Source organism: Nannobrachium achirus, assembly GCF_963921795.1.
Source record: "Nannobrachium achirus genome assembly, chromosome: 12".
Classification (NCBI taxonomy): Eukaryota; Metazoa; Chordata; class Actinopteri; order Myctophiformes; family Myctophidae; genus Nannobrachium; species Nannobrachium achirus.
The window spans coordinates 59,131,137-59,144,324 of NC_137832.1; the positions used below are offsets into that span (position 1 = coordinate 59,131,137).

General features: G+C 41.0%; 1 protein-coding gene across 1 annotated transcript; it reads left to right on the forward strand.

Moving 5' to 3' along the window:
- The first annotated feature begins 3,355 nt into the window (after window positions 1-3,355).
- tgoln2 (trans-golgi network protein 2) lies at window positions 3,356-12,862 on the forward strand. The gene is made up of 4 exons (XM_080737967.1): window positions 3,356-3,491; window positions 7,568-8,637; window positions 11,041-11,124; window positions 11,230-12,862. Exons 1-4 carry the CDS (start codon window positions 3,410-3,412, stop codon window positions 11,233-11,235), a joined length of 1,242 nt encoding a protein of 413 aa, XP_080594093.1. The 5' UTR covers window positions 3,356-3,409; the 3' UTR covers window positions 11,236-12,862.
- The last annotated feature ends 326 nt before the right edge of the window (window positions 12,863-13,188 follow it).

Below are 13,188 nucleotides of genomic sequence, written 5' to 3' on the forward strand. Positions count from 1 at the left end.
GCATCCACTGAGCAGGGGCGTCACAAGGGGTAGGAAAGTGGGACTGAGTTACCAGGGCCCAAGGTGGAGGGGCCCTATAGTAACTTCAGCTATTGAAAAATAGCAGATATACAAGCTCACAGCGCGGCACCGAGTGCCGCGCTGCAAGCTTGTAGATCTGCTATTTTTGAAAAGTTGTAAAAATTTGCGCAAATCTTTGAATATCATTTGTAACTCAAATTTTGCTTCCGGGGAGGGGTCCCTGGAACTAAATATTTTGAGATGGGGGTCTAGCTCAGCTGTGGCCAAATACATATAATCTTGGGGGTCCTTCACATGAAAACGTTTGAGCACCACTGACATAGAAACATAAGTTTCTTGCACACATTTTCACGATTTTTCAAAAATAGCAGATCTACAAGCTCGATCTGCTATTTTTCAATAGTTAACATTCATGGGGGGCCCGCAGTGAATCCTTGTACCCAGGGCCCAGAATTTGGTGTGACGCCCCTGCCACTGAGCTTAGCAGGAACTCAGCCAGTTGTGTGTGGAGGAGGAGAGGAGAGGTACGTGTCTGGCTGTGAGCAGGAGTATATCTCTCCGTAATGTATTATTCATGCCCATTTGACCTTAAAGAGGGAAATGCAAATCATGCCTCAAGAATAAGAGGGATCAGATGACTTTTCAAATGTCAAAACAGCCTGCCATAATTAAGACATATTCATTAACAAGGAATCCACAGGTTCTCTCCTCTCCCCCCTTCCAGCTGAATTGTAAAACACCTACAATTAACGGCTTGATGTTAATGCTATCTCCCAGTCAATCAGCCAAGATACTGGAGGGTGTGTGTGTGTGTGTGTGTGTGTGTGTGTGTGTGTGCGTGCGTGCGTGCGTGCGTGCGTGCGTGCGTGCGTGCGTGTGTGTGTTTACAAACAGTATATTCATACATGTACAGGTATACATAATATGAGTATTTACACACATATATTCATGTGTGTGTATGTAAATACACATGTATGCATGTGTGCATGTGTGTGTGTGGTGTGTGTGTGTGTGTGTGTGTGTGTGTGTGTGTGTGTGTGTGTGGGCCTATATAAATATGTATGTAGGCCTATGTATGTATGTATGTAGCCTACTATGTGATGTATGTAAGTATGTGTATACAAACACAGAGAGAGAGAGAGAGAGAGAGAGAGAGAGAGAGACAGAGAGAGAGAGAGAGAGAGAGAGAGAGATGGACAGACAGACAGACAGACAGACAGACAGACAGACAGACAGACAGACAGACAGACAGACAGACAGACAGACAGACAGACAGACAGACAGACAGACAGAGAGGATAAGACAATTAATTAAGGCTTTCTGATGTTGCATTGAAGGCCACTACTGCCACCTGCCGGGAAGGCACATACTGGAAAGATCGATTATCCCTGTCGTGTCTGTAATTAACCACTGCACGGCAGCAGGGAGCTACACGAAATATGCAGCCTTGCCCTGAAGAAGACTGGTGGTTGGCTGCATTCTTATATATATCTATGGTTGGCTGTCTCCTTCAGTCAGTGTTTCTCAAACCTTTACATTTCAAGGTCTCCCCTTAACTCTGACGGTGTTACAAATGGTACAGGGTCCATTTGGTTCCATTTGTACACTGTCAGAGTTACAGACTTGTATGTAGTCTATTGGTCCATTTAGACCCCCCTAAAGGAACCTACATAATAACTCTGACAGAGTCCCTGGAATCCACTTTGAGAAACACTGTCCTAAGTAAACCTAGCAGTTATTCAGAGGAGACAACATTCGCCAAATGTGTTAAATGCAGTGGTGTAAAGTAACCTTGCTCTACTATTGTGAGGTGTTGTTTTTACTTTACTGGGGTGTTTCCAAGTTTCAGTAGCCTACTTTTACTTCTACTCCTCAATGGTTCTCAAAGTGGGGTCCAGGGACAGGGACCCCCGGGAGTCCTTGAGGGAGTTCCAGGGGGTCCCCAGATAAATGATAGGAACCAATGGGTTCCTATCAATGCTATCATCCTATCTGGGTCTGTAACTCAGAGGGTGTATAAATGGAACCAAATGGACCCACTTAACATTGATTTTACAATATAAATTAGGAGATAGAAATTAAATACCATTAAACGGGGTTCTGTAGCCTAATGCATGTAAAACAAACCTGTGGTCAAACGGTTGAGAATCACTGCTGTGCTATGAGTCATAAAAATGTTCTCTTATGCAGGCCCGGATTTATATGACATGAGGCCCCTGGGCAAGGGGAAATAAAGAGGCCCAGAGTGCAGAGGCGTAATTTGACCAATATCTAGGGTGTTGCAAGGAATTACGTGTGACGTGTGATTCTTTTGGGTTTTACCTGTTTTTGGGTGCTTTTTATATCAATTTCAGGTGTTTATTCCCCACACAACAGTCTAACAAGGAGCTGCAGATAGCTGTTACTATTTATTTAGCATGCAGCGAAACACACACACACACACACACGCGGATACATAATTGGAGTTTGCGTGCATGTGTGTAGCCTATGTGTATGGAAAGTACCGGATACATAGAGTGGGCGGGCTTTAGACTGCACTAAGCTTTCAGAGCAGCTACATGCAGTGCGGCCAGCAGAGCAGAAGCTCTCAATAAAACAAAATGTACTGTAACTAAACACAAATATCACTTTATTTGGATTGCAATACTTTAAAATGTCATCATTAAATTAACTCATTCAGGGTCTTTTCAAAATGGCTTCCAAGTTCCACACCGCCTCCCTCTCCATAGACTTCCATGTAATTCATAGTGCACGGATCATGCACGCCCATGCCTAGATCATGCACCACGTGTGTGCACACTGTTCACAGCTTTCAAACAAAAAAATCAGAATGGAAATCCGTTTAGGCATTCATGAGCTAGCAGCCATTATGTATTCTTGAAATGTAAACAAACATGGCTTCCATGTTTGAAAGATGGGGTTGGTATGGGGTTAAAAATGGAATTTCGCGATTGCGATCATGCCTACTACATTTTTTTTTTTTTTGAGGCCCCCCTCCCCTGAGGCCCCCGGGCGCGTGCCCACCCTAGCCCAATGGTAAGTCCGGCCCTGCTCTTATGGGGGGTCCCTGGCATATCTCTTCAAAGTGGAGTCCGTCCGCGGGCTGATACGTGTTAATTTGGGGGTCCTTGACATGAAACAGTTTGAGAACCCCTGCTGCACTACAGCTCAGTCTGGTGGTTGCCTGACAACCAAGTAACCTATCACAAGCGTGGACCGTCCTCCTGAACTATGGGCTCTTTAGACTTTGTACCAGGAAGTGAAGTGGAGGAGGGAGGAGACTTGTGACTTCATCACCACTTGTCATCTCAGTGTCACACGCAGCGACAACACACTGGACCCAAAAGGCTTCATCACCAGCACACTAGACTGACAGCACCATTACTTTATGTTGTTGTCATCAAACCGGATCACAATGAGGAAGGTTTTAGTGCTAGTCACATGTTTAATGTGTTGCAGCATCATTCAAGGTAAGTGGAGCTATGATTTGAACGTTCAGCCAAGGGTTTTTCTTTCTTTCTTTCTTTCTTTTTTTCAACGGACACGGTTGCCCCCAAGAGATAACTGATCTACAAGCTAACAACTCGTCGTGACGCGACACGTAGGTCCCTTGTAGATCAGGTATCTTTTTGCCACGCGACACCATAGTACGAGTGAGTAAAATCTTTTAACTGGAAGAACGAATTGCATTCGTCACTGTTTTAACCTCCTGATGCTGGGTGGTGACTTCCGCATTGTGTTCCGGGATTATGTTGTCACACTTAACGGTATTATTAATTATGTGTATATAGATATATTTTGGAAGATGTTCTTCCCATTTCTAATTGGTGTTTAAGCTGGGTGATTCAGCCAAAAATGCCACATTATATGGCACAACAGCACAGGGTCGTAGAATCACTTAACAGGTTTAGCAGAATCAAGTGATTGTGCAATCGGGGACTGCCCGAAAGCTCATTGTCCTACATTGGTTTAATTGGGTTGGAGTTATAGTTTCGGTTTTGGCAATATTGCACAATTACAATTAGTTTCGATTTTTGGCTATGTGGATATAGAATGCATGGACACGTTTTTCATGCTGAGACATGAATCCTCTCCTATTCTCATGGTGATAGTTTTACTTTTAGCTGACTGTTAAAAAGGGGTTTGGCTTGGTGAGGAGGCTTACACAGGCTTACACATGCTTCAAAATAGTCCTGCCAATCTTAGATAATCAGAGTAGTGCCCAGTCTTAAAATCCACCTCTGGGGCCCAGTCTTATTATCCCCAAATAGTGACCACTGACCAGTGATCTGTTTAGGGGGGAAATGGTGCCCAGCCCACACACAGACTTCTCAGGTTCCCACTGTTCTGGTTATATGCTGGAAGTGTTACACAATCCCAAATTAATTAGGTGTCCTTATTTGATTGATTGATTAAATACTGTATTAACAATTTGCAAATAGTACAATGGTATGATTATACAATGGTGCTAAAAGGATTACACACACACACACACACACACACACACACACACACACACACACACACACACACACACACACACACAAAAAAAGGGGCCGAGTTTGTTAACATTGTGGTCCTGTGTATTCAATTCATCAGACATTTAAAGACTTGAAATAATATACAAGACATCATCAGGGCTCTGCCCTCAATGTATCCCTGAGAAAATAATTAAAGGTTGAATGAATCAACACTATGTAGCAATAAGCTGTACAGTAAACAGTGGGAGGGGGAGGGGGTCATTTCTGGTAAGCTTAGAAGACTTTTCCGGTTACAAATAGCAGACAGGTGCTCTTTTATGGCGGTCACACTTTATTATGTCTGTTGCTAGGCCATTCCACATTTTGATGGCATAGCAGTAGAACACATACAAATATGTAAAATATATATGTATGTATGCAGCATGTGTATCACTGATTATTATTTTTAATATGAACCTCATTACGGTTCATTAAAAATACAAATCTCTTCAGTATTATTAAACTAGACCTTACCCGTTCGAAGATATGTGCTGCAAAATATGAGCAGATACAAATAATGTAACAGCAAAATTAGGTGAATAGAAGTATGAGAATGTATGTGCTTGCTCCACATAATTTTTCCATACCCGTTGGAAGATGAGACACACATCACCCGTTGCATGCGTGACCCATGCAGAGAGAGAGAGAGAGAGAGAGAAAGATACTGCAACATTCCTAACTGTGAGAGGTGTGTGTGGGCCCGGGGCTACAGATCCCATGGCCTGGAGGAACGGACCGTAACCCTGACAACAGGCTGTAGAGCTGTAGAGTGAAGAAACCCTAATAAATAGCTAGAATTTGGGAAAAATTAAATTCGGGCTCCGTCACCGTGTGTATAATGCTAATGGCCAATGCCATGTTAAATTTGAGATCAGTCGCTGAAGCGAGTGAATAGATAAGATAATGCATTGTGTGACCTCTGACTGACTCCTCTAATTATATGATAGATTGTGTTGCATTGGGTTGCTTTTTATATTATTAATCCGCTTCCTTCCTTGGAGCCCAATTATTAAGTTATTATAAAGTGACAACAGCATTGTGATATCACATTTCAAAGCCTTGATCTCAGAAAGTTTATCAACATTTTGATTTTCATATCAAGTTTCGATTGGTTTTGATATTCAATGTTTTGATTAAATGTTAAAACTGGTTGCCATGGAGGGCAAAAGTGGCACTAATAAATGGGATAAATTGGAAGAATGGGACAGCCGTACCTATGACATCATAATGACATCATGTTACCTTGACAATGACAGTGGTTGCTATGGATCATAGAGATAAAGTGAGACTCATATTCCATATTGTTTACCTTTCATCAGAAAATAGAATAAGCTGTATTCCAATGGATCCAGCTCTTAGTTAATACTTTTGATTCAATATTTTATAAATACTGAAAACCCTATTGATGTTAATGAAATGTACATTAGTGTATAATTCTGCACAGATAGTTAACTGCTATTGAAGTCAATAGGACAGCAGAAGGTTCAAGCTACAGAACAGGAAATAAGTGATATCCAAAGAGAAGCATATTTGTTTTGCCTACAAATCATATCAAAGCAGGTGGCAACTGCTATTGAAGTCAATAGGACAGCAGAAGGTTCAAGCTACAGAACAGGAAATAAGTGATATTCAAAGAGAAGCATATTTGTTTTGCCTACATTCATATCACAGCAGGTGGCAGTTGACTTTGTCAGAGAAAGTGGTTTGATTTAGACTGTGAAGCTGCTACTTCTTATAGACAAAAGCATGCGCGCGCAGCCGCGCACACACACACACACACACACACACACACACACACACACACACACACACACACACACACACACACACACACACACACACACACACACACACACACACACACACTCATGAGCATAGATAGAGGTTAAGAAGAATGTATTTGTCATGATAATATCAGTTTTAGGTGTTTCACTTCCTTTCATTGTTTGTTTGAGTTTGAGAAAGGTTCTGATTAAAGGGGGAATAGCACTCATTTTCAACATTAAAATGTATTTTATACCTGCGTGGATGTGGAGCTGTTATGTGGACATAAGAACAAAGTTCCCCCTTCTCTGTTGCCTAGAACCAGAGAATGGATGTTTGGGGGTCATGTGATCAGTGACGTATGGTTGCTGTACTCTTTGGCCCGCCCTCTATGCAGCCTCTAGACTAAAATAGGGATTTTAGCTCCAGCTGAAATAGTGCAAGTTGTGCAACATGAACATATACAAATAAGGGGATATTTCACTTAAAAAAAGAAAGTGGGGCCATTTTTATTGTCTATCTTCTCAGGCTTTAGTGAACACCCCAGACGGTTTTTAAGTTCCTCGATTCAGTATTTATTTAGATATTTGATATTAATTTTATCAGACACGACCCCTTCCTATATAAACTTGTCCAAAGTGTATGTATTTTAACCATGATCGATACATCGAAAATACCAGTCCTTGGTTCTGGTGACTTTTTGAATACTTTTTTCATTTTTTTATTTTTTTTTATTTAACAAAAAAATATTAAATTAAAAATAAATTAAATAAAGTTTATCCAGGAATAAGGTCAGACTAGTACTTTAATCTGGGCAACCACACTAAAAAGCAACATTTGGTGAGCAGGCATATAACAGAAAGGAGACACTTAAAACTAATACCTCTGCTCTCATTGCTTCCGCTGTGGGGCTTGTAGAGTGAACATTAAAGAGCTTTGTATAACATCTTAACGGCCTTATTGGTGTAAGAAAACATCAATCACTCAGGGATTTTCCCTTCAATCCGAGATATGTGGTTAAATCATCATCGGAACAAGCCTATGCTGATCAAAGCAACAGTATGGCTCTGTGACCTTTTTATACAAGTGTTTTGGAAAACAGTGGTGTCCCAGACATGAGAAAGATCATATGGATGGAGAAATACATTGTAGCTTTTTGTCTTTTCATAGTCTATGTCTTAAAGGTTTAGGAGATTCATTTAGCCATACACTGAATGTACATTTGTATGCATACTATTTAAAGCTATTTACTTTATTTACAGGAGCACCTGTGGAACAAGCTCAGTCCAATGATTCCAGTGGAAATGCACCAGAAACTTCAAAGCAAGTTCAAACCCCCATTGTAACGAACAAACCAACCACTGGTGTAAGCGTACCTGACAAAGTAGTTGCATCTACCACATTGGAGAAACAAGTAGACGCAAGCAACGGACATGGGGATTCTGATAAGAAAGCCGCTACAGAAGCCAACAAAAGCAAGAGTGGAGAAAGTGAACCTAAAACGAATCCTAAGTCCACTGAAGTCAAACCTGTCACTGAAACCAAGGACATCCAACCTGAAAAAGAAACCAAGGACATCCAACCTGGAAAGGAAACCAAGGACATCCAACCAACCAAGGACATCCAACCTGAAAAGGAAACCAAGGACAACCAACCAACCAAGGACATCCAACCTGAAAAGGAAACCAAGGACATCCAACCAACCAAGGACATCCAACCTGAAAAGGAAACCAAGGACATCCAACCTGAAAAAGAAACCAAGGACATCCAACCTGGAAAGGAAACCAAGGACATCCAACCTGAAAAAGAAGAAACCAAGGACATCCAACCTGGAAAGGAAACCAAGGACATCCAACCTGAAAAAGAAGAAACCAAGGACATCCAACCTGAAAAGGAAACCAAGGACATCCAACCTGAAAAAGAAACCAAGGACATCCAACCTGGAAAGGAAACCAAGGACATCCAACCTGAAAAAGAAGAAACCAAGGACATCCAACCTGAAAAAGAAACCAAGGACATCCAACCTGAAAAAGAAGAAACCAAGGACATCCAACCTGAAAAAGAAGAAACCAAGGACATCCAACCTGAAAAGGAAACCAAGGACATCCAACCTGAAAAGGAAACCAAGGACATCCAACCTGGAAAGGAAACCAAGGACATCCAACCTGAAAAGGAAACCAAGGAGGACAAACTTGACAAAGGAGAAGTTGCAGATAAGCGTCCCATGCCTTCTCCAAAAGATGACGTGGAAAACAGTCACTTCTTCGCCTATCTTGTGACCACAGCTGTCTTGGTGGCGATGCTCTACATTGCTTACCACAATAAACGCAAGGTACTTGCCAAAATTTGATTTGTTTTTCACTGTCTCTGTTGTAGATCAACTTCAATGGTTCTGATCTAAACAACAATAACACAATTGTAAGGAAACAAGAATCGACACACAGTCAATTTAAAATCTGGTGGATTGGTGTGTTGAAGTTAGTGTTGGTGTTCTTTCTCATGTATGATATTTCATAATATTCTAACTTACTGTAGGCTATATGTCTAGGGATGGCCAAATGGAGATTTTTTCTGCGCCTCGCTCCACTCTAGCGTGATAGCGTCGCCCCCTTCTCACACACGTGTTAACATTAATAACAAGCCAACAACAACAAGAGCATGCATGAAGCCATCAGAATGGTCGCCGATGAAGAAAAGAAAAGATAGCGCGCTGTCACATTATGTGACACCAATGTCTGAGTAACATCACCCAATGCAAGTTAACTATGCGATGCAGTCACACATTTCTTTACCAAACCAATGTCGGTGTAACATTCATGCATGCGGTTGCTGTCCTCCACACGCTGACTCGACACACAACTCAACGCAAGGAAACAAACAGCGAAAATTGGATTTTACAAAACGGACCCCGTCAGCGTCGATCCCGTTTTAAAGAGGAAAAAGGAGCTTAAAACCAACTTGCTAGGGTTACGTTGTCGTGGTGTTGATGATGACAAGTTTATATAGGATCTGCAAGCTCACTAGTCGCGCCCGCATAGAGTTGTCTGAGCCTGACCGTCAGCTTTCGGTTGATGAGTGTGGAACGTTATATCAGACACACTGCAGTGCAATTATTGACTATAAAATCTACTATTACATTTGCGTGTACAGTAGTCTACACCTTGGGACTTGGGAGTTAATCTGTTTGTTATATAGGGCTCTTGAGTCGCGCTGCAGTGTTTGCTGTTGCAGCCGCGATGTGTTACATTACAGACGTGATGTGATTATGTCAATCCTACTGTACTGCAAAAACACTTGAAAACATTCGTATCATAGCCTATTCTTCTTCTTCCTCATTGTATTGTTGTATTGAATGAAAATAGGGAGCTTTATTATGAGGAAAAAACTGTTGTGTTTTCCCTTTTAAAATTGGGTAAATCGCGCATTTTTAAACACATTTCCTTAACGGTTATCACTTATGTAACCGATAAACTTTTGCTCCCGACCCCCCCCCCCCCCCCCCCCCGGTCGCCGTCATCGAAGCTTCGAAGTTCGCTCGATTTCGTCGAACGAGCTTCGATTGCAAAAAATTCAATCGAAGGTCAGCCCTAGGGAGAAACAAGAATACAAATGTTTTCTAAAAGAAATGTGTTTTTGCAAAGAAACGGATTGAAATGATAAGTCTGTAATGTGATGCGCTGGTCGCCAGGCACGTGCGCACATACAGCAAAAGGGGCTTGAGCCCTTAACTTTTATCCGTATGAAAAGGCCCTTTTAGAAATGTCAGCCCATGCCTCTCTAAAATTCTGTGCACTCCCTGGACCCTAGCTGTTTCCTAACAAAACAGCAGCAACAGCAAGACGCATACGTAGCCGCATGTAGCAATAACTTCCAATCGTATGACTTTTGGAATCGTTGAATCGGCTAAACGTGATGTCCATTTCATTCATTTACTTCTCTCACGCCCGTGTTTTGTGTGTGCTGATGCAGCGATCATTGAATTTGCGACTCTGAGCTTTGTTATTTTCGCATAGCCTACTATGTAACCAAGACGACTTTAGCGTTCCTCACGTCATCAATGTAACATTAGAAAGTTGTGTTTTAAGCTCTTCTTAAACAGGATTCAATGTGACGACGCGGGTCTGTTTTGTAAAATCCAATCGACGAGGGAGCATGTTTCCTGATGAACAAGTCAGCGTGTACAGCCAAATCAAGCACGGTGTGACCACAGCCACTGGCCTTAGTGTGAAGGAATGGTGCTCCCTGCTGGACAAAATATTTCATTACAAGTCCAGGATTCCATAGGCTGGAGGAGCGGTAAACACCCCTGCTATTGGCCCTAATGCAGTAATGTCCACCCATGGTCGGGGGGGCCGCTCCCAATCATGAAACTAGCTTGGTTACCATGTGCCATGGACAGCCAATCGGCAAATAGGTCGCCTGAATGTCTCGCCAGAAAATGATCTCTTTAAAGATCTGGTGTTTCCCACCAGATAAAAATGTTTAGTCATTCAGTTGTTAGACTCTTTAACTGTTAGAGAGACCCACAGCGAGTACTACCTATTCTGCTACACTACAAACCAGTTTATGCTGGGAGCTTAAACCATGTCAGAGAATTTCGGACAATTCACTGGACAGATCTAGGGAAGCATTTGATGTTCTGAAAATGATAACAAATGTATGTGGCTTGTTGCACCTTTTTTTTTAACGTGTTGCATATCTCATTCTCACGTCTGTCTGTTTGTTTGTTACTCAGATAATCGCCTTTGTTCTGGAGGGTAAGAAATCCAGATCAGCTCGTAGGCCCAAAGCTACCGATTACCAGAAGCTGGATCAGCATGTGAGTAGTTCATTGGAATAATGCAATTTTCTGTTTTCCTATTATAAAGCAAACTTTAATGTCACTGTTGTTGGTGTTGCTGATTTTGTTTTACCTTTCTTTCAGATGTGAAGGCATCATTGTGTTGAAGCCATTTCCTGATGCAGCACACTGTACACTGTGGTTTGGAAGTAAGAGAAGGCATGATGAAGATGTGACATTTTCTTTGGTTTAATCACTTGATAGTTTGGAGAGTTGTATTTTGTACATTAATTGCATGACTATGCAGAGGACACTGTTGCCTTATTGGAATTAGTGAAGCAAAGGTTACCGTAAGCATGCTGTGTTTGCACTTTTGTTGTTACGCCACATAGAGGCAACCTTATGTTTTTTCACTTGGTCTGAATGATGCTGCCTAATAGGGCACTGACTCAGGATATTTTAGTAAAATTACTTTTTTCTTTTTTTTGTCAATCATTGTACTCTACATTAATGTACATGACTTAAGCCATTTAAAATAAGATGTTGGTGTTGCAGCACTCCACTGATGAAGGAAGTTTTTTATGCATATCAGATAAAAAATATAATTTATTTTTTGTGCCTATGAAATGGCATTGCGATGTACTGAAGGGGGTGTTTCGATGTCTGCCTTCCAACATGACCAAATTTCGTTGGCCAGATGAATGTACTAGTGGCTTTTACTGTGTGTCCTAAAGAGAGGCTAGCATGTAGGTCACCTACTGTAACTCATTGTACAGTCAAGATAACCAAACATTTGATTTATAAATTGATCTGTTGTTGGGCACACTCGCTACCACTTCAGAACAATCCTATCTCGGTTAGGTTGGATTGAGGTGGTGCAGATGTTTAAACCATCAATTTATTCATAAGTTGACAGTCTGAGCACTTTGTTGCTGTCAAACACATCCATGATGTCTCCGTTTTAGGTGAACACAGTTTGTAATTGGATTTGTTATTGGTGTGATGGGACTAGTCTTATAAATGTTAATTAAACATAATAAAAAAACTAATGTTTGTCGGGGAAACGGGCCAACAATTTAATTGCACTGTTTTGACTGGAGTGCAATAATGGAGAAAGGTTGTAACTTGTGTGTGGCAGTACGCTTTGAAATGCTATACAATTAATTTGATCTATAATAGATTGGTGTGTGTGTGTGTGTGTGTGTGTGTCTGTGTATATATCATTCTTCAATACTGACATCACAAAGAAACCTGTGCCAAATGGCTTGACAGAGGTCGGTAACATTTGCTATAATGTGCCTGCTTCCTACATTACCACTATATTTTCATCATCCAGTTACTACTATCGCACTATTTTATTTTTAGTGACAAGATCTCTTGACTAGATTTTCACTTAATATTCTTGCCCAACAGTTGCAAAATGTGTGATGTTCCATTATAGCTCCTGATAATCATGAAAACAATTACTTCAGTTGAACAATGTCTTGTAATTGGCCTGGAAAGTGATGACATTGATAATGAAGAAACAAAAAAGATAGGACTCATACTTTGTAAATCTAATACATTTTCAAATATGAGAAATTGCTGTTTAAAGATGAACTACATGGGTCATAATTAATATACAGTTTTTTACTATTGTACGTATTTGGTTTTGCATAGTGGCTTGGCTTCCCATGTTTACTGTCATTCTGTCTGAAATGCAAATGTGTGCACATTATCTTCTTGTATGCTGGACCAATTGAAGTTTTAATTTTGAAATAAATAGTTTTATACTTTACAGCCTAATTTCATTAGTCTTCAATCTACAATTCTATACCCTCATCTCATGAGTCATGATGTCATAGTTCACCAATTTCATTAACAGAAAATATGCATTGGCTGTTCAGACTTCATAGAATAGCAAGAAATACGGGGGCACATACAATATTATACAGACAGAACCAGTTAGTAAACCACTGCACATGTCACTTCAAACATTGTCTAATAAGAGCAGGGGGACTTGTTGGTTCTATGGCTATTTTTGTATTTAAACAGTTTAACTGTACAAATAATGAACACTCGGGGACAGACAGGGGGCATCTCAAATATTTAATAAGATGCCAA

What these genes read in the sequence shown, in the direction of transcription:
- tgoln2 (XM_080737967.1), top strand. Translation starts at nt 3,410, where the DNA reads ATGTTGTTGTCATCAAACCGGATCACAATGAGGAAGGTTTTAGTGCTA. An exon ending in GTGTTGCAGCATCATTCAAG is followed by an intron (nt 3,492 to 7,567) that starts GTAAGTGGAGCT and finishes CTTTATTTACAG; the next exon opens with GAGCACCTGTGGAACAAGCT. An exon ending in CTTACCACAATAAACGCAAG is followed by an intron (nt 8,638 to 11,040) that starts GTACTTGCCAAA and finishes TTTGTTACTCAG; the next exon opens with ATAATCGCCTTTGTTCTGGA.